Raw genomic sequence first — 21,061 nt, 5'->3', positions numbered from 1 at the left:
TGTATATACAAAATATATCATAAATATACAGAGCAACATTAATATTATAACTGTATACATATATCATATATATATATATATTTTTTTTTCTACACATTACATATGCGTATGTGTATACGATCTGATAATATGTATGTATATGTTAATTATAGATTTTTAATTTGTTTATAATTAATTACGCTTTCACTTTTAGTTTATTAACTTTAGTATTAATTAGCAAGAAATTTATCCTGGATATTTATGTTTTTTTATCGTCGATCCCTTAATGGATGAAAATTTTCACGAACACATTAGGTATCTAAATAACATATTATATATTTTATATCAAAAATATTGTGTCATTTATCGGTTAAGACACTTTGCGATACATTCTTTACTGCAGAACAGTTTGTTTTCTTTTATTGCCATTCTACCGTTCAATAAATTTTTCTTACAGCCGTAGCAACAAAAGCAGGCTTCAGTTGCATGAAAGTTTAAATTTTTTATGGCGACACCTTGTTGATCGGCAGCAATGACCACGTTACAAGTAGCGCACGTTTTTGCGTATGAAGTCTGGTAACAGGATAGGCATAACGGACGATCATTCTCGGTAATGTATTGTTGCCCGGCTAATGGTATGTCACAATCCCAGCAACAGAAATGTTTCACGTGATAATTGTGTCCTTCCGCAACTGTATATTCTCGTACAAAGATTAACTGTAAAAAATATAACAAGTAAATTAAATTATTTAATTATTAAATATTTAATTTAAATATTTAATTAAATTATTAAATTATTATTTTTATTATTTTAGACATGTTAAATGGAAAGAAAATCTTTATGACATATTTTTACCACTCTATATTATTTGTATCACAATCAACTACAAATAGTGCGAGAAACTAGTTAATATAATAATGTAAGGACGTGAAGAAGCTAAATTCTTTGTGCGTGCAGTACAAGATACAAAATTCACATAATATATTTCAAGACTGTAATATGAGCGTAGTGAAATTCATGATTATATATTTTATATTTTAATTTCTTTCAAGCAGATTAAAAAAATTGTAATTATTTAAATAGATAACGTTAAAACCTGGAAAATTGTACTACTGACGATTTCTTTCTTCGGTTCACTTTTGCGCAAAAAGATGTAAAAAAATGATATAAAAAATGCTCATAGTTCAAGATACACTTATTTTAAGGCATTCTGCATTGTATGTATAATACTTACTTCGTCGCAAGCAAAACACCGAGGAATACCTAGGAATGTTGCCAAGTCTCTGCCGCAATACAACGTATTCTTATAATAAAAGTATACCAAATCGGCCAATAATTCGTTGCACATCGAACAAACGAAGCAGCCAGGATGCCAAGAGGCATTGTTGGCTTTCTCCACGATAACAGCCACGTCACCGACGTAAATATCCTCATGACACTTTTCACACTTCTGCGCCTTCGTCGAATTTATCTTTAGGCTCTCGATATTTTTTAAGCATTCCGTATATTGCGCGTTCTGTACCGATTCATTGGGGCCTTCAACGATGTGAGGAAATATCTGATTTTGCAACTGTTCCGAGTGTATAATAGTTGATGGCAAAACGGAACTATTCAACTCAGCCTGTAATGGACTACCATTAATAGAATACTGCGAGCCAATCTGCAAAGATAAATGTAATATGAAAATCAAATCGCGCGCGCGCATCATAGACAATTCTAATTTTATATAATTATTTAATTTCATATAAATATTAATGATTTTAAACCTTGCATTAATGATTTTTATAGACACTCGACGCCAATTAAAGGATTAAAATATTAAAGAGTTAAAAATTAAAAAAAAAAGACGACATTACTCACTTCTGTCTTTTCCGTTAAGGCAAGATTTCTGTCAGGATTTTTCAAGGCCAGCTTTTCCGCATCCTTAATACTCGCAAAATCTTTAGCACTGTGGACACTTGATACTTCACTTGTATCCAATGATCGAGATGATTTCGGAAGACCGTGTATCGCTGGACACTCCACGGCACTGTACTTGTCAGTCAACTTTTCCCTTATAAACATCAATTCTCTCTCGTCCAGCGTGCTTCCGATAATATCGTTGGCGTGTATCGCACTGGGCGGAAGTAACGCGTCCGTCAGTATGGATTCCGCGATGGAAGCTGTCTCACGATCGACAGCTGCCGAATGCAACGAATGCCGGCACGGCGCATTATTGTTGAGCGCTTGTCCGTGTCCGTCCGAGTGCGTCGGCACTCTTCGTTCACTTGATGCATACTCTCCGGAAGTATGCACCTCCTGAGTGGGTACAGTCTCTTGTTCAGCGAGATGCGAGGTGATTAGAGAATTGACCACCTCGCTATTTGTACTTCCTTCGTTTACCGGAATGTTATCTGCGTGTCGAGAGTTCTCATAAAATCTTCCTTCGATTGGCTGCGACTTCACGATATTGCTGTTAATAGACATGTTATCCAGCGAATAATTACAGCCTTGTACAGTAGGAACTTGGTTATCAATTTTGACCGTTGCTTCTTGCCGGTTCTGAGGGTCTGCACATGAATTTTGTACGAAGGTACTCGGTATACGTAAGTGAACACCGGTAGAAGGTGGAATGTGAGATTTATATTGCAAATTGCAACGTTGCTTATTGGTCGCATTGATAAGTGACGTCATGCGAGAAGAATCAAACGGCTGAGCACCCAATAACTGAAAATAATTTAACTTTTATTAGATACATTATTTAACGAATTTGATTTAATTGAAATATATTTTTAACGCATTGTACGCGACATTCAACTATAAACGCTTGGAAGTTGTAGGCATGAGAAATGTGGCATGATTTATTTTATAATAATATTAAATAAATATATCCCTTATATATTTCATAATAAATATGTTTCATATATATTTATTTAATATTAATATGAGAGAGAGAGAGAGAGAGAGACATACCTTCATTACTTTTCCTTGTCCTACATATTTTTTTATGTTCTCTAAATATTTTTCAAATTGCTTTTGCTCTTGTTCGCTAAGTTCATCACAGACTTTGTAATCAATATCGTGAAGCGGTAATTGTTTCTGTAATAATTGCCGTCTTAAAGCAGCACCAACAGATCCTTTGATTGGTAGTTTCTCCACAGGCAAAGCTTTCATGTAATCCATAGCAAGCTCTTTACTTATATCTGGTGGCACCCACTCAAACGTTTCGTCGCTTTGTTTTTTGTTATTTACTTGCAAATCTAAAATTAAAGGTTTAATGTATATTAAATTATATATTATATTTTTTATGTAAATAAATCCTATTTTTAAATAAATATTAAAGTTATGATTTATATATCACTTATAATCATTAAATTTAAATAAAAGTTAAGCATATAGAAATCATTAATGTCCATTAAATTAACGTAATATGAAAATAAATTTTCCTGGATTATTTCGAAAAATTGTTCTAAAAATGTTATTCTCATTTTTTTAATACTTACGAATGGACTTGTTTTTAAATTTTCCACTTGGTCCGAACAACAGATCAAACTGTGGAAATTCATCGTCACTGACATCATGATCATCCCGACCGCACTTGCAATTCTTGCAAATTTTTCGCCAGAAATGGAGATCCAGACCGGGACACGCGGAATTACAGTTTATGCAAGGTGCACCAGCTCCAGTTTCGTGTGCTAAATGTGGCTAAATAAATATAATACGTCATGATTCATTAAATTCCAATCTCGCTCTTGTTTACACAGTGTTTGTATCTGCTGTATCATGTTTGAAATTTGATAAAAGTAATTTAATATAGTATTTAATATAAAACTTTTATAATAATAAATAATATAAAATGTTTTAATATTTTACAAACCTTTCGCTTACGATTTTCCAGTTCTAATAGCCACTTAGGACGGTTTGCTGTCTCTTCCTCCATTTTCTAGCAATGATAACAAAGCACTTAAACATTTCAATCGTATTTCTTTTTATTACACGTTATCTATTATCTTACCTCTTAATATTTATATTCTATCATATTCTTCTGAACTCAGACAACACTAAACTTATCTCAGGCAATTATTTGACACACTACGCAAACATGCGTGAGCCATTAAAGCGGTAGACAGTCAGTCGTTCCGATGGAAGTTGATGATCCCCCCCTTTTGAGACTGTAATGCCCGCTGGACTATGGTTTGGAAGATAGAGGGAACGCCTTTACAGGTCGATGGTGGGGATGAATAAAGTAGTGGGCCTTGTAGAAGCGAGTTTTGCGAGTCTCATTGTATTCGCAAAAATAAAACTCTGCAATAAAATTCCTTCCCACGAAACAAAGATTCTTATTTCCTGCAAAACAAATATTTATCACGTTTATCGCGTAAATAAATGCGACTATCTTTATAATCTAAACTCGATATTTTATTCAGATAATAAAAGATAATTATAATTCATAGAAAATATGCAAAGGAATGGTACTAAAAACAAATACAATACTGCGTTAACGTGTTTGTACTATCAGTTTGATATAGCATGTATATTTTGAAGAAATACACACACGTAAGGTAAAAATATTAAACGAATAAGAGTTTCAGTTCCGAAACATCTTAGCGAGGTATTATTCCATCACGGGTGTCTTATATATAATTTACATGTTTAGATTGCAAAAGCTGCGTCAAATTCTTCCTGCGAAATCTGCAATTAAACGTTGCAAGCATCATATAAAATAATACAAAATGAAACAAGTAATAGAAATTGAAAGAAATTTATGTCTCTAGGATGCAGAATAGAATCAATGTGTTACCTTCTTTTTTTTAAATTTTTTAATTAGCGCTATGTCCTTTGCTAATTCCTCTATATCTTCCTTATCCATTCGTTTTTTCTTCTTACTAGAAGTCGTTGAAGATTGTTGTTTCAATATTTTCTTTTCTTGCCGTTTACTTCGTTTCTCTTGCCTCTCAAGCTTTCTCTTCTTAGTTTCTGACCAGGATTCAGTTTGTTTTCGCTTATTATTATTCCTATTATTATTCTTATTCGGCCAAACACCAGTATTTTGATACGTGGTAAGTTTCTCCATTCTATGTAATTCACGTTGTTTGTTTGCGTATGGTATCGAATTAATATCAACCTCAGGGCCGACAAAGGATGACACGTCTTTTCCTTTGAGTTCAGGCATTCTTGGCATTCTCAGTAGTCCAAAACCCATTGCCAGCATTCCTAAATTTATGTCTTTTAATCGAAGAATTAGATTGCACTCGTGTTTACCATATGCCTGAATATACGAAACGAATGCGCGATTTGCCTTGTCGAACACAAGCCGGTCTTTTTGTTGCAAATTCCTCATGCACTGCAAACATTCTTCCACAGAATTCTGATTCAATTCTATTTTTTGCAGCTCTACTTTCTGATTCCTCTTGATAAAATCGACATACGCGTCTTCTGTTTCCAGGAGTAACAGCAATGCGTTCCCTTTGTTGCCAATTCTAGCGGTCCTACCGCATCTATGAAGAATAAATAAATAAATAAATTAATTAATTAATATATCAGTTTACACGTGACTTATATGTGTATTTACCTGTGTACAAAACTGCTAGCAGTAGAAGGAGGGTCATATTGTATCACCCACTCTATCTCGGATATATCAATTCCACGAGCCATTACATCGGTACATATGAGAATGCCACTTTCAGCCTGTCGAAACTCATCAAATATTTTATACCTCTTGCTCTTCATTTTACCGTGGAGAGCAAATACGTTTATCGATGGCAATAAACTACAATATATTAAGACGATTGTCATATATTTATAAAATAATTTAATATCTTACTGCTTAATGCTTGAAGTTGTCTTACGTTTGAACAATTCGACTAAAATAATCCACGCACGCGCAAGTGGACAAAAATATCATGTACTTTGTTCGAAATCCCTTTGAACGTATAAAATTGATCATCGCAGCTAATTTGCACTCAGGTTGAACAATCGCGTAACTGTTGTTCAAATTTATGGGCGTCGATATGTTGGACTTCTCTTTCACAACAACTAGCGCCGGATTTCTCAATCCTACTCTAATCAGTTGCTGCAACTCTTTCGTCTGAGTTGCAGAGAATAATCCTGTTCTTCTAAGACGTGGCAAGTAGCTCAAAATGCTATTTAAAGTGTTAGAAAAGCCCAAATCTAGTAATCTATCTGCCTCATCTAATGCAAGAAATTCCTAAGAATAAAATTATGTGCAATTAATAAATTCCTTAAAAGCTTCGTCGCATGCGAAGATTATTTTTATTGCAAGGATGAGAGGAGGAGAATTTACTTACCAGGGATTTTATGTTCAAATTTATAGAATTATAATTGGACAGAATGTCTTGCAATCGTCCAGGTGTGGCAACAATAATATTCACTCCCTTCTTTAATCTTTCTACGTCTTCTTTAAGCGTCACACCTCCAACCAATAGAACTTGCTTCATTAATGGAATTCTTTTTAAAAATTCTTCCAAAATTTCACTAATTTGTGTAGCTAATTCTCTTGTTGGACTGATTACTATTGCTCCTACTTCCATAATTCTCCACTTTTCTAGTCGTTTCTACATATTGAATGACAATTCATAATTAAACATGATATATTTATTGCATTTATTAGCAGAAGGATAAACATTTTATTATAATAATTAATAATTCTTGTTCTTGCAAATAGTTTGTGGAGTTTTTTATATGTTAGACGTACAAATTAATCTGGTGCTCTCTTTTTTAAATAAATATTTTAAATTAATAAATAATAAATATTCATAATAAGTACCTACTTGTAATATTTCTAATAGAGGAACAAGAAAAGCAAGTGTCTTCCCACTACCTGTAACTGCTTCTGCTGCAACATCTTTACCACTCAATAATAATGGTATGCAAGCAGCCTACAAATAATACATGCCTGTGTATATGTATATAAAAATTACAAAAAAAAAAGATAAATGCACTACACAATATAGGTGTATAAAGTAGCGCACGTTTTTCTATTGCTACATGCTACATGATATATTACCTGAACTGGTGTCATATTGAAAAATTTTAATTGTTTGAGTGTTTTTAGTACAGGATTGCTTAATTGCACATCTAATTCTTCCCATTTTCGTATTTCCATTATAAATTGTTTGCTATATGTTTTCTTGTGCTTATAATAAAATTCTTAATTTACACCAAAAAAATATTAATTATTTAGATTCACTCTGTATAAAAATTCTTTTATTTTATGTATCATATTATGTTACACTTGCATGAAATGAGGTTACATTGCACGTTTTCATAGCTCCAAAGCATTGAACGTTTGTTCTTTGGCTGTGTTCCAAAATTCACTGCCAGCTTTTCAGCGCTGGCAGTGAATTTTGGAACACAGCCTTAGTGACAGATATCCATCAATCAATTCGCAGATGGTGCTGTATCATAAGTGCAAAATAATTATGTTCTGTAGTATCATCAATTTTTGTTTTCCATGGCCAAGTGTCAGCGAATAGTAGTGTCGTTACCGCGTAGTTTTGCCGCGCAAACGTATGTAATCGTTAAACGTATATTTATGGTAAAATTATTATTTACATTTCTTGATATTCTGCCATTTCTTTGTATCGTTATTTATGATGTATTTAATATCCAACTGACAAAAATCATTCTGTTTTCTTTATTTACTAATTGTTGAATAAAGACAAAATAACTACTGATCGTACTGCAAGTAATAACGGAAGACAGTCTACGTAAACTAAATTCTATTTGACGATCATATCGATAGTAGTTTAATTTTGCTTCTGTTGAAAGAAATCGGTGAGGGGGAGACTCTCCTTCATAATTACCCTTTTATCCTCTTTTCTACTCAAGATCTTGTGTATATGTATACTTTCTTCACATATATGTACGTGGCATGTTTCTCTTTCCCTCTCCTCTTTCGTTTTTTAGTATAAGCGCGCGTGATAACATGCATGTATACATGTGTATTCATAGTAAAAAGAAGTGTCTTGAATGCATCTTTTGTACATTGCAGTTTTTGAAATATATTCTTATTTCACATGAAGCACTAGTGAAAGTGCCGTGTAAAAGGAATAGATTTTTAATACGTATCCATGTGAGATTATGAAATAACGTAAACTGATGTAGTGCATAAATTTCAGAAATATCGAATTATTACTTTCCTGAAAGAATTATTTTTGCAAACTTGATCATTAAACCTCGCAAACACAATTTATGTGAGACGCAGTCCTTTTGCAGGTAAATTGTCTTGCATCAATGTGTCATCAAAATGTATATACGTTTAAAATCTTTCAGTCTTCTAGCGATTTAAATTTCATATTAAATATAACGATACACATTTGATGTATTAAATGACGTCTTCTTATTAATATCTTCCCGTGGCATCTGATATTAATAATGTATCCTTTCAAATTACCGATGAAGATGGTAGAGTCAGATCACAGTGAGACGGAAGAAGAAAACATGATTAAGTTAGAGCTAGAATTGGATAGCGATACCGATGCAACAACGTCAAGAAAAAGATCACGAATGGAAGATTCCGAGGATGAGGAACAAGGATTGCCTATTAAGAAACATCGGAATTCAATCAGCAAACAGTCGGAAATATTAAATGAAAATAATGCTGAAGCCAACAAGAATAATGCAGATGAATACAATGGAAAGGAAGAAAGACATAGGACATGTTTAGAAAGCAAAGAGAACGCTGATAAAAAGTTGCCATCTGAATTAGATATGGATAGGGAAAATGTAAAGAAACAAGAAGACAAGTCGATAAAGCAAACAGATGAGAGCGAAAGTCATTTGGATAAGAACATTTCCAGTAATGAAGCTTGTGTTAAAATAAAGGTTGAAAAGGAGGACACAGAAAGTGAGGTAACGCAACATAAATTTATATTGTCATTGAATGTTAAAATGGTGCGATTTAAAAGAATCTACTCACCTTTATACAAATTTCCTTTTTTCTCATATATGCATATCTTTTAATTATATTTATTCTCAATTAGGTTTTCTATCTAGTAAATTTAGTAATGATACAAGAGATTATTAATATTAACATTTTAATATTGAAAAGAAGTAAAAGTAGTGGTTTCCTTGCATATTAAATATTTTCAAATATTTAAGATAAAGTATATTATCTAATCGTTATTTGTTTTACATGGAAAAAGGATAATTCAACCAGAGAGCCAGTTGCAAATACAAATGCAATGTTTCTTTCCAATGATGGGGAAATAAAAAAAGAACTTATCAAAGAAAATGAAGTTAATGAAGAAGAAAGTGTCAAGGAAGTCGAAACAAAACAGAATTGTACTAATAATCGATCTGTGGATACGGAAGTAGTGGACGGATTAGAACTCTCAGTGGAATGCGCAAGTGATAAAGAGCTGAGCTCGGAGAGTGAGGACGAGACGAACGTGAAACCGCGGCAGAAGACGATAATCGTTAAAGTTAAACCAGAGGAGTCAGAGGTGGAATGTAGCTCAACGGAGGAAGAAAAGCCTAATGTGCAAGAGATCCTTAACATCAAAGTTGAAGTGCAAAAAAAGAATGTGAAAAGAAAAGATGCTCGAGTAAATTCGAGCAAAGTGAAAACCTCTGGGTCGGAGGACAGTCACAATAACGATTCAGACGAGGATTACAGTCCGCGAATTAAGAAAAAGATCAAGAGATCGACAATGAAGAGACAGAAACGAAGCGAAAGTACAAAGAAGAACTCTCCTGAGAAAAATGCAGAATGTGCATCTGATGATGAAGCTGATGCTGACATAACAGTGGCACAAGAAGCGATAAAAATGAAAAATGACACGGACACGGAAGAGGATTTGTCGGAAAAGGAATCTTCGACGACGACGAGTAAAAGTGAGAGTAAAACTTCTGAGGATGAAAAGAAGTCGAGAAAGAATATGAGGGAAAAACGTAGTAATGATGTAAGAGCTTAATGTGTAATACAGCTAAATAAATAATAATAATAGATAAACTACTACCTACCTATCAGAAAATAACATATATATTATTTATAATATGAAATATTACATTATTTTTATAGAGATGGAACAAACACATACAAACACTGAAAAAATACTTGAGTGCTGCTGGGATCAAGATAAGATCCTACAATGATATTTGGGCAGATTGCAAGACCAATACAGCGAAAATTAAACGCCTGAAGGAATTATTGGAAAAGAACGGCGTCAGTGGGAGGCCAACGTTGGAAAAATGTAAACGAGTGAAAGAAAAAAATGAGGAAATGCGGGAAATATCGGAATTAGATGTATCTAATATTATATCTGAAGGTCAATATTGTAATTTATTTTGTTATTAACTTATAATATTGTGAATAATCTATAAACTAAATTTTTTAATTTGTATTTTAGGACGCGTTACACGTGCACGAAGAAATATAGATAACGGTAAGAAGGCAATATCTCCGAGTACACCGCCAGGACATCGAGAAGCTTTCAATACATTTAAACGGATTAAAACTGTTGTTGATAGTGATTCCGAATAGAATATTGGACGCTCGCGATAGATTTCCGCTATTATCACGAGTATTGAGATCTGTACGAATATTGCATTTATATTTCAAGTATTTGTATTATTCACGAATTTTCGGATGTATATGTGGCGAGGAAAACACGAGATACGCACGTCCATATTACGCGTACGTATAGTTGAATAATCTAACGTTAGTTTCTGAAATATTTCTATTAGTTTTTGTGTTAAGAAAAATATGTAAGAAAGAAAAAAATATCTATAAAGAAGGCATTGTGTGATTTAAAAGTATCAGTGTCAGTAAACTGTGTTTTAAGGGGGGAGCCTGCTTTAGAACGTTGAAAATAAGGTATAATTTTACGAATTTTTTTGGAGAAACTATACAGCGGATCATTATAAAACTTTGATACATTTATTAGTACATGTTTAAAGATAAAAAAAATTATTTTTTATTTGAATATATCGCTTGTAGAGGTCGTCCTGGAGAAATCTTAGTGCAGCCGCGTCGCCGGCATTGCAAATTGGTGAGCATTCTCCTGCCTCCAAATTTCGTCTAAACTGAAAAATTGAAATATCTTCTCGTTATTTATGAATTCCCATCGTCGATGAACCAAAGAAAGAAGAAAAAAGTTGAAAAGTGCCAAAATGGTGGAGCTTAGAACACAAAAGTACGATTTTTAGGCAAAGTTTTTGAACTTTTTCATGCAAAAATAATTGTTTAACTTAATGTTTTTATGAATATTAAAGGTTCATCGACGATGGGAATTCATAAATAACAAGAAAATATTTCAATTTTTCAGTTTGGATGAAATTTGGAGGCAGGAGAATGCTCACCAATTTACAATGCCGGCTGCACTAAGATGCCTCCAGGACGACCTCTACAGGCGATATATTCAAATCAAAAAATAATTTTTTTTATCTTTAAACATGTACTAATAAATGCATAAAAGTTTTATAATGATCCGCCGTATAGTTTCTCCAAAAACAATTCGTAAAATATACCTTATTTTCAGCGTTCTAAAGCAGGCTCCCCCCTTAAGTTCTTTTCTTTTGATCTTGATTTAATCGGTATTTTTGTAAAAATTAGATTATTAATTTTAAATATCAGCTCTGTTATTAATAAACTTCAATCGTCTCCCATTTAAAAATTATTGTAGCTCCGATATTTTTTCGTCTTAGAAACTTTTGTCTTTAGATCTCCCATAGAATCTGTCTTTAAATTTATTATCATTTATTTTGAGACACTATATATTTTACTGTTTGTGTCTAATATATTAATTTATATTTTCTTCTAATAAACACAGAGTTTAAAAGAAAATGTACAAAATTTAAGATACAAGTGTGTAATAAATTAATTTTATGAATTATCAAAATAATGATATTTATATTTATATATTTTCGAAATAAACATCTTTAAAAGAACGTTGAATATTATTTAAAATATCGGGAATAACATTTGCCTTATACATATATTGTAATGATATGCTGTTATAAATATTTGCTACTCGATTATCGTAATTTGCTGCTAGAGATCTTTGATCTGGATAACTCTGGAAGACTTTTAGGGACTCTAGGTAATTTACCGGAAAACGCCCTCTATCTTTTCTCCTGTTTCGGGACTTGCTCACAAGTCGCAGTCAATAGTTGTCACCACTGTCCGTTTCCACCAAACTTAACCTGTCACCGACCATAACATTCGATCGTATTGGAATACGAGTACGACGCGCGGAATCTGATGCACCTACTGCTCGTGTTGTAAAGTCGACGATAATGCGCGATTACGTTGTAACAACGATGAAATAGCGAACGTTAATGGCACACGATAAAAGTGTACGTGTATTCCGAGAATGCTCACACTGGATGATTACATTTGTTAAGATGGAGTAAACGTTACGTACGTAACAAAATATCTGTAGCGGTTCGATAGTACTCGTTGGTGTTTGCCTCTTCTTCATCAGAGATCGAATCGGGTGAGAAATATATCTTGTACATTATTATCATATATTGTCATATACGTCTTGTATATTGTCATATTTTTACGAACATTGTGATTGTATGTTTGCGATAATGCCGAATCGTATATTATTTATACATATATATATACATGTATATGCATATACATATACATATATATGCATATAATATTTATCGTACATTGACAGATACAAACTTGCAATAACACTTATATGGTGAATAAAGCCGATCTGTATATCTCTGTCCATTCAAAATTAATATATAAATATTAAAACATGTTTTATAAAGATCATATTTTATCGTAATAACTGCTTTATTAATGTAAAGAATTTTAAGTAAAAATATGTATTATATTTGTATGTAAAAAGAATCTCTATCTCAAAGATGTATTGTTATTGCATCACACAATCTGCTTTTCATCTGTAAATATTTATTTCCTCTGTATTTGTTTATTTCATTGTTATAATTAATAATTATAAATACAAATAATTATTATTGTGTATTCTCGATATATTGATATATTAATATATTTTCCTGAATATTTTAAACTTTTAAACTTACTATCTTTAATTTAATACATACATTATTTTCATCTTTATGCTTTTATATTAATTTTTTATATTTATCATCTTTGTTATTTCATATATTTATATGTTTTTAACTATACATGATAGAAAAAATGGAAAAGAAATGCAGTAAAGGTATAATGGAGAAAGAGGAACTGGAAGACTCTGAAAATATAATTATTAACGAAGTGGACGGTTTACCAAATTTACATCCAAATTATGAGCAGCTACAGCTTGAATTTGAAAGAGAAAAACACGATAACGCAAATATTAGATCGATTGATGAATTGGTTCACGATGAAGATTTACCGACTTCTGTAATTGTCACCAATGTGGATCCACGAGTCTTCAAGGATGACGATTTGAAGGTAAGAAAAATTATATTAATTCTATATAATAAAATAATGGTGAAATCTTTGGCATATTGTGATACATTGTGTCTTCACAGCCAGCTATAGAAGATCTCTTCAAACAATTCGGTGAGGTTGCTACGTTCCAATACTTCAGGTCTTTCAGAAGAATGAGAGTAAATTTTAGTTCTCCCAGTGCGGCGGCAAACGCAAGATTACAGCTACATCAAGCACATTTTGGAGAAACTGATATTAATTGTTACTTTGCACAACCGGTGACGCCAATAGGTAATGTACAATTATATATCAAAAATGAAGTATCGCATTAATGCAATTATAACACAAATGTGTACCCGCGCGCGCGTGTTGTGTAATTTATTGAACGTTAATTTCTAGATATGGAAGATCAGCATCTGCAACCACCCGCTCTTACCAAACAGTTCCTCATATCTCCACCTGCTTCGCCGCCAATTGGTTGGCAGCCGCGAGAGGAAGGAGAGCCGCTTGTTAATCATGATTTATTAGCCGCTATAGCCAATTTATCTGCAGGTTATTGTTATCTCTCATTATTTCTTTAGTTTCTTTTATACAGGGTGTTTCAAAAGGTAGAGTTATATCGAGCTTATTATCGAGTAGGTGAAAAATGTTTTGTTTTTGATGACTTAAATAAAGCCTTTTCGGACATAGGTTGAAACACTCTGTGTATACGAAATAATATATAGCCGTGCACATGCATTCCGTATAAATAACAATAAATAATTGCGCAGGTGGAACACACGAGTTGCATCCGGGAGGATCGGGACAGCCGGGCATAGTCGTGCACGTTTGTGAGAACGCAAATCCAACGAAAAATTCGCCTCGTATTCAACACACACGATGTCCAGAGCATTAACTTTTTGCTTTTGTTCAAGTTTCAAATTGGTTTGGCGCACACGTATACATCCTTACATTACAAAACTAAAACTAAGTTGAAGCTCGCAGAGGAGTATCTAGCGAGCAAGTTTGAATTAGTACGTGTCAAAGTTACTATTGATTACACGTACGTACGGCTAACACCTAAATGACAAAGAGGTGATGTGCCGTAAGAAGATTTCGGCTCGCAAACAACGAAGCGGTCTAAATATTTACCAAGCTTACCACGCGTAGCGGTGATATCTATAAATATCTGTTATTATATTTCGAGATGGAGCGTTTAATTACAAAGTACACTTGCGTTGCCTATCTCTTACGGCATACACATCAAGTTTTCAAGAAATCGGCAATTTCATATTTATTATCTCATTAATAATACCAATAATTATATAAAAAATTACATAAAGTATATCGTAAAAAAATTAAATCGTATTAAATTAAATCGTAAAAAATTACGTCCACAATGATGAAACTAAGAAATCGGTGAAATCGGTTGAAGACGGACAGACAGACGTCGTTAATGATGTACTGAAATATTTTTCCGACTCTCACCAGTGGGTTATTTATATTTTTCAATAGCACGTAACGCTTGACGATGTTCTTATTAATCTACAAATGATACTAATGTTAGTCCAATCAATCCATAGAATCAAAGGAACAAAGTTGAACGGTTTTTTTTCTGTATTTTTTCTTTCCTCCAAGAATATTTTCAAAATTGTGTCGGTTAAACGTTCAATTAAGTACTGCATGCATGCAAGAAAAAATAAATCTACGAAGATATATGACGTTAATATGTATGTGATATGTGTGTGTATACGAATGTATCGTTCTAAAATTATTATTCTCCGTTCTGTGTTTTCTATAGAAAGCTAGGTCACGTTATAGCTTGAACATTACACATTACCCTAAATCTATATCTCTATGGTCTCTTATTAATGAAGAAGTTACGAAGAAAAATTGTTATCACTTTGCTCTTTGAGGACTAAGTCATTAGAAAATAGGCTAGACAGCGATACATGGTCATATCAGCGTTAATGATTATGCAGCGCGGCAGTGGTGATTGTGTATATGTATATATTGTTCCGTACTTGAAACATAGTTCTTGTTAATGCAAGATTTAAATGACCTAAAAATAATTGTTGAATATTTATAAATGCTTTAGAGTATAACACAATTACTTTACATACCGTTGTTGTACCGTTATTTATATTTTTCCCGATGATAAAAAATGCTGTAAAACCATTCGATCATTTGATTTCAATCTTTTTTCACTAATTAACGAAAGACTTGAACGCGCGAGTAATATAAATAATTATTACATGGAAGTAATAATGTACAAATTATTTGTATCAAAGAAGAAAATATAAATATAAATTATTTTACGTTAACAAATTCTGATATTTCTATATAGTTTAATATGTAAATGCTCTCGTTGTTACGTGAAATTTTCACGTTTCCTACGTATACGATATACGATATAACAGGTAAAATAAAATTTGATTATCGAGATATTCGATAATGACATAATGTACACAGTTAAAAATGCTTCGTCGTTTAATTCACTAAGATTTTACACAACGTTACACACACTCAGTTTTCGCTTATTGAAGTTATTATTATAAAAGCTTTATACATACACAACCGCCTTTATTAATTAATTGCTTAAATGACTAATTTTTTCTGACTTAATCCGAGGATCTTCGAATCTTATCGTGACTATTTTGGATATAGAAATCATCATACAAATACACATATTTTTATCATGTTGCGAGGTACATGCTTACGCATATTAAATTATTGTAGGCCATTGGATAACATTATTCGCTGGGAGAATATATATATATATATATATTCTCAAAATGAAAATCACGAGTACACTCGAATGTCGTCCGCAAATTTCATTATATATAAATCCTGAACTAAATTAAAAATATCATATGGGAAATGCCCAAATCTTCCACATATACCACATTTATTAATTAGGAACAAGTAAATCCGTCTGCAAGAATATTGTAATGTGTATGTGCACGCGCGTGCGCGCGTATTCAAAGTATGAATTTTTATTGTTTATGACTAAATGTAATTAATATAATGTACACCATTGCTCAAAATTGTGCAAAGGACACGTAGTAACGTTCCTAGTGCCAAATTGTTGTGTACCAAAGTTCCAACGCGAAAGTTCTTGCAATAAACTTGATTAACGACACAGATTCTCTCTCATGAAAATATTTTCGAAATCGCCAAAAATATTTAGAAATACTTTTCAGCAAATTATAGACAATTGAAGAAACAATGGCTATTAATTGTAATTTTACCTTCTTCAATTCCTTCTCGATCATTCAATGTCAAAATAAAAAATGCCACAAGTTTCGTTTTATCGGATACAGTACCATATAATATATTGCGTAATGTCTTCTTAGTATTATTGCGACTCCAATTTTTAAGTATACAATTTTACTTTATTCATATAATAATAATAATAATAACAATCGATAGCTGGATGAAAGCAGCATGACCTGCCCTTTATCAAATATTTACTCCACATCCCAAAATTAAGTCAAATAGCACAGTGTTTTGTTTCGTTTCACAGTGTTACAAGAAAAGTGGTGAGACAAAACGATACAGCGGACTGGAACGTATCCTTAAAGATAAAAAACCTAAATTCTTTTTTATAAAAATATAATATTAAACATATAGCTCGAACAATCTTATACGTATATATAATCCCGTGTTATGCCATGTACACAAACGTATTGATGTCATCGTCATGCCTACGAATATACTTGTGTTCGATAAGCCACTCGATCTGCTCCTTTATCATCTTTTTGCTTGGTAAGAACATGTTTTTCAGTATATCCACCAGCTCGGTCTGCAGTTGTGCATTAGTGATCTTTTTGCGCATCTTTAAAATTTTGATGATAGCTTCCTGTAAAGTCACACAAAGAGAAAATATATATATTTTATATATATATATATATATATATATATATATATTGCACTTGAAATCTTAAGTGTATTCATACCTGCACTCGTAATATTCTAAGTTGTACAATAGACTGGTTGTCCTCCTCTCTGCTGCGTTCAGTTGACAATTGAAGACGTCCTATCAGGTTTATTTTTCCCCGCTTTTGCATCTTGCCGTTTTTTCTGATACAGAAATATCGAAATTAATTATTATATTACATACTTGATAAACTTTATTAATATTATTTTGAGGAAAAATCTATATAACGTGTTTAGTGCATATATAGATATGGAATTGAAGAATATAATTGATAATTGACGTAAGATTTGATGCTATATCCATCGTTTAATGCTTCTTACTAATTTGATAAAATAAAATATACGAACACAATAGCGAATTCTTGATTGACCCAAAATCTTGTGTCATTCGCAAAATCCTTTGGAGTAGCGGCATGCGGCTCGACCAAAAGAAGTTGCCGCTTTAACTTCGGGAAGGCACACAAGGACCACAGAGTCCGTCTCAGTTCGGGATCCGGAAGTTCCGTAGCTAATCTGAGATTCTCGTAAGAAATTTTCTCATTGGGTCGTTGGTTCCAAGCGAACAACACCGCCATTTGAAAAGTCGTTACGTCTATGTCGAAGCGGCCCACTTTATTCGTGAATGTTATCTGAAACGTCGAAGAATGAATATTGGACGGGAAGCCGTAGTGTCATGGAGATAACGAATATTATTTAATAATTTTATTTAATAATTATTTATATTTTATTTTATTTAATAATTATAGTAATATCAAGTTAATACGAGGATAGAGAGGATTTAGTAAACTATACTATACCGTGCCATTAGACATGTGATGATGCCACTGCAATTTCCTTCCACTGTGCTTCTTCTTGTAAAATTCCTCGACTTCTGGAATATAATCTTCTAACTGAAGCGGCAAGCTCACGATGACGCGTTCACTACCTCTGGCCCATGCACCAGCATTGAGAATCTAGAGTATCGTATCAAGAAGTAGGATTAATACCTTTCGAATAGATGTGAGAAAGTAGCTTAAATACCTTAATATTTATGCTATCTGCTATGGCAGCTCGGCATTGCTCCTTGAACTGCTGATTCAAGTCTTGAGACACTTTAATATCTTGGAACATACGAGCTAATTTATTAACAAAGTCCGCGGGCATGCCGACTTCGCGAAGCATGTCTACCATATTCTCTTCTTTCTCTGAATCGGTGGTTGTGTCCAATATTAAGCGCCTAGTTAAATGCGCTTTATGATAGCGCATAAATACATCCTTGTTTTGGACGTACTTCAGTACTAACAACTGAAATCAAACGTGAGTAAGAAAATTAATTTTTCGAATTTCCGCGACGAGCATAAATCCCCCATTTCTTCATACTCACTACGTCCTTTAGTTTACTTTCGATCTCGTCCGTGGTCAGTTTCTTGCTAAGAGGCGTTTTTCTAAGAAGCATATCACAGAAATTCGCGAGAAGTTCCGGACACTTTGACTCGGCGTGTCCGTTATTGTTAACAGGTCTATTATTTAAAACGGACGCGCCACCAATTGCGGAACCCTGCCGAGTAGGCAATTCTAATTTGAATACCGTGGCGTCATTGACAACCAGTTTATAAGCTTTATCCCGCGCTGTAAGAAACCGCGGATCATCATCGAACGCTTCCTTAACCAGCGTGGAAAACCTATGGAACAGGTCTAACAGTCTTTCCACGTATTTTTCAGAGTCCTGAGTGATGATCTCCACGGCTGCCATCATGTCTGATAGACCTGCGCTCGTGATATGTTCCTCCAAATTTCTTAACATCGGACCGACACCATCGGGTACTCTGTCCATCAATTTCAACATGAGGCGAAGCTCTATAATCACATCACGCAAGTGACAAATATTATTATAAAGTTAAATAATTATTACATAATTAATATAAAAAATAATCCACTGCGACAGCAGAGCAACAAAAGTACTCACTATCAGTTTGATTATGTTGAATCATTCGTATGCACTCGGCAAGTATGGCTGGCTTAAAACTCGCTACTAACACTTTCACGCAGCAGTCCGTTAGTCGTTGCATACTCGCGGTGTTTGGCTCCAGATATTTCTGAGCGCGCAGCTCCTCTTCTCTTAATTTCGTATCGGCGTAACGCATGTAATTCTCCACGCCGTGCAACTGCAAGTATTCCGGCGCGTTTACCCAATAAAATGCCTCGGTAGCTTGTATGTACGCTGCTTCAAAATTTTCTCTATATATCTGCAGCTTATCCGTTGGATTTGAACACAAGTTTACTGAAATGTCACAATGTTACGTGATAAAACAAAATGATATATCATCTCATTTTATTATGTATGTATATATAATACATATAGAGAAACAGATAGAATACATATAATTAAATTATTATTTCAAATTACCGTAAGATTCTCTAACACCAATAACAAGTTGAGAATCAAATACTTCGCCGTTTCTTTCGGCGCGTACTAATCTCATAGCCGCATCTTGAAGTCTTTGTTTGATTTCATTGAATATGCTATGGTTCCAAGTATCCAACATTAGCTAGAAAATAGGAGAGCATCGCACATAAGTATCAATTATCTACGCGCTATATTGCATATCTTTTACCTTTCTAACAATATCATCAGGTTGATTCCTCTTTTGAGTACTGGAGCTAGTCTTTCCCGTAAGATACGTTTCTAATTGTCTAAATGGCGTCGGCAAATAATTACATTGCGTAAAAAACTTTCTCCACTCGGTTACATACGCTTTCAACAGTGCTTGTTCTTCTTGATGAGCTAAAACTTTCTGCACAATATCATAATTTGTAGTGTCTTATTGTGCTCCAGCGAGACAAAAATAAGAAAGTACAATAAAAACAAAAGCATAGTTGAAACATAATTTACTTTGCATCTATCACTAAATTTATTCTTTATTTGCTTCTCACTTGTTTTTGAGTTTGCTTTATAAAATCCATTATATCCTCTTCCAGAGCATCTCGTAATTTCAGTGGTCCTTTATCGTCCCATAAACACACGTGAACGGCATAAAATAAATCCTGCCATTCCGCCTGTGTCACTGGCTCTTGTTTAAGTAGTTTCAGTATGATCGGTCGCATACATGGCCACTTGTCTTCAAACGTAAATTGTGTCTTGTCCTAAATGACAAATTATTCTGTTAACTGTGTTAAAAAAGAAAAAAAAAACCGAGACACTATTTGCCATGGCCGAGCTTGAGTGAGGGACAAAGTTGAAAATCAAATCATGGAAAAGAAAACAATAATTAACATTTGCAACAGACTCAGTTAACCATAAAAATTTACAATGTGAACTGAAAAGACACAGGAAACAATAAACGAATGTGTATTTTCCAGATTGTTATTGCTAAACAAGTTTCAACATCGGTGATGAATTTGCGTGGTGATCGCGCTTATTGCTGCATTTATCATTAAATATTAGACACTAATATCGGAGCTAAAATTCTATTTTAGCCAAATCAATAGAATTTACCATGCTTCTTAGTAATAATTTGTTTATTCAGTGTCCACTAACCTTCAACATCGCCGTCATCACAAATTTTGACATAGACGTTTAACAAAATTCATACAATTACGCCAATGGGCATACAAGGTAATTGTACATCCGTCGATTATGGAGATGGATTGTTACGATGATTAGAAACAATTTATATTAGATATTATTTGAATAGACTGGGTTGCTGAAAAATCCCTTAACATTGTTTTTTCAACAACCTAGTTTCTCTCTCTCTCTCTCTCAATAGTTATTTAATTTTATAAAAGCTTCCAATTATGTCACAACAATCTGTCGGATGGTGCGTGAC

At 33.3% G+C, this 21,061-nt stretch overlaps 5 protein-coding genes across 12 annotated transcripts; 2 read left to right on the top strand and 3 right to left on the bottom strand.

Annotated features, from left to right (window-relative positions):
• Positions 1 to 78: 78 nt before the first annotated feature.
• Positions 79 to 4,091, bottom strand: LOC105287301 (testin). Its single transcript, XM_026968846.1, has 7 exons — positions 3,975 to 4,091; positions 3,837 to 3,902; positions 3,463 to 3,664; positions 2,933 to 3,219; positions 1,841 to 2,686; positions 1,215 to 1,640; positions 79 to 696 (listed from the first exon to the last, which is right to left on the bottom strand). The coding sequence occupies exons 2-7, from the start codon at positions 3,897 to 3,899 to the stop codon at positions 343 to 345; spliced, it is 2,178 nt and encodes a 725-aa protein (XP_026824647.1). The 5' UTR covers positions 3,900 to 3,902; positions 3,975 to 4,091; the 3' UTR covers positions 79 to 342.
• Positions 3,990 to 7,262, bottom strand: LOC105286386 (probable ATP-dependent RNA helicase DDX55 homolog). 2 transcript variants are annotated; one of them, XM_026968847.1, is made up of 7 exons: positions 6,987 to 7,262; positions 6,751 to 6,858; positions 6,268 to 6,534; positions 5,809 to 6,167; positions 5,532 to 5,729; positions 4,761 to 5,457; positions 3,990 to 4,306 (listed from the first exon to the last, which is right to left on the bottom strand). In XM_026968847.1, the coding sequence occupies exons 1-7, from the start codon at positions 7,083 to 7,085 to the stop codon at positions 4,178 to 4,180; spliced, it is 1,857 nt and encodes a 618-aa protein (XP_026824648.1). In that variant the 5' UTR covers positions 7,086 to 7,262; the 3' UTR covers positions 3,990 to 4,177. The 2 variants fall into 2 exon arrangements, with proteins under 2 accessions (XP_026824648.1, XP_026824649.1); XM_026968848.1 differs by lacking the exon at positions 3,990 to 4,306 and adding an exon at positions 4,357 to 4,651 and having other exon boundaries at positions 6,987 to 7,261.
• A 117-nt stretch (positions 7,263 to 7,379) lies between these two features.
• LOC105286374 (HIRA-interacting protein 3) lies at positions 7,380 to 10,738 on the top strand. 7 transcript variants are annotated; one of them, XM_026968849.1, is made up of 6 exons: positions 7,499 to 7,517; positions 8,101 to 8,197; positions 8,384 to 8,833; positions 9,127 to 9,885; positions 10,005 to 10,251; positions 10,333 to 10,738. In XM_026968849.1, exons 3-6 carry the CDS (start codon positions 8,384 to 8,386, stop codon positions 10,464 to 10,466), a joined length of 1,590 nt encoding a protein of 529 aa, XP_026824650.1. In that variant the 5' UTR covers positions 7,499 to 7,517; positions 8,101 to 8,197; the 3' UTR covers positions 10,467 to 10,738. The 7 variants fall into 7 exon arrangements, with proteins under 7 accessions (XP_011349611.1, XP_011349605.1, XP_026824650.1 ...); XM_011351309.3 differs by lacking the exons at positions 7,499 to 7,517; positions 8,101 to 8,197 and adding an exon at positions 7,380 to 7,489; XM_011351303.3 differs by lacking the exon at positions 8,101 to 8,197 and having other exon boundaries at positions 7,388 to 7,517.
• Positions 10,739 to 12,099: 1,361 nt separating this feature from the next.
• On the top strand, positions 12,100 to 15,494 carry LOC105287144 (protein sarah). Its single transcript, XM_026969418.1, has 5 exons — positions 12,100 to 12,420; positions 13,099 to 13,358; positions 13,439 to 13,628; positions 13,737 to 13,889; positions 14,108 to 15,494. Exons 2-5 carry the CDS (start codon positions 13,104 to 13,106, stop codon positions 14,230 to 14,232), a joined length of 723 nt encoding a protein of 240 aa, XP_026825219.1. The 5' UTR covers positions 12,100 to 12,420; positions 13,099 to 13,103; the 3' UTR covers positions 14,233 to 15,494.
• A 298-nt stretch (positions 15,495 to 15,792) lies between these two features.
• Positions 15,793 to 21,008, bottom strand: LOC105287145 (cullin-5). Its single transcript, XM_011352614.3, has 11 exons — positions 20,773 to 21,008; positions 20,169 to 20,378; positions 19,850 to 20,029; positions 19,642 to 19,783; positions 19,201 to 19,515; positions 18,619 to 19,091; positions 18,276 to 18,539; positions 18,053 to 18,208; positions 17,604 to 17,884; positions 17,276 to 17,399; positions 15,793 to 17,178 (listed from the first exon to the last, which is right to left on the bottom strand). The coding sequence occupies exons 1-11, from the start codon at positions 20,803 to 20,805 to the stop codon at positions 16,984 to 16,986; spliced, it is 2,373 nt and encodes a 790-aa protein (XP_011350916.1). The 5' UTR covers positions 20,806 to 21,008; the 3' UTR covers positions 15,793 to 16,983.
• Between the last annotated feature and the right edge of the window lie 53 nt (positions 21,009 to 21,061).

Source organism: Ooceraea biroi, chromosome 4 (genome assembly GCF_003672135.1).
Source record: "Ooceraea biroi isolate clonal line C1 chromosome 4, Obir_v5.4, whole genome shotgun sequence".
Taxonomy (NCBI): Eukaryota; Metazoa; Arthropoda; class Insecta; order Hymenoptera; family Formicidae; genus Ooceraea; species Ooceraea biroi.
This window is presented reverse-complemented; position numbering and strand designations above follow the sequence as displayed.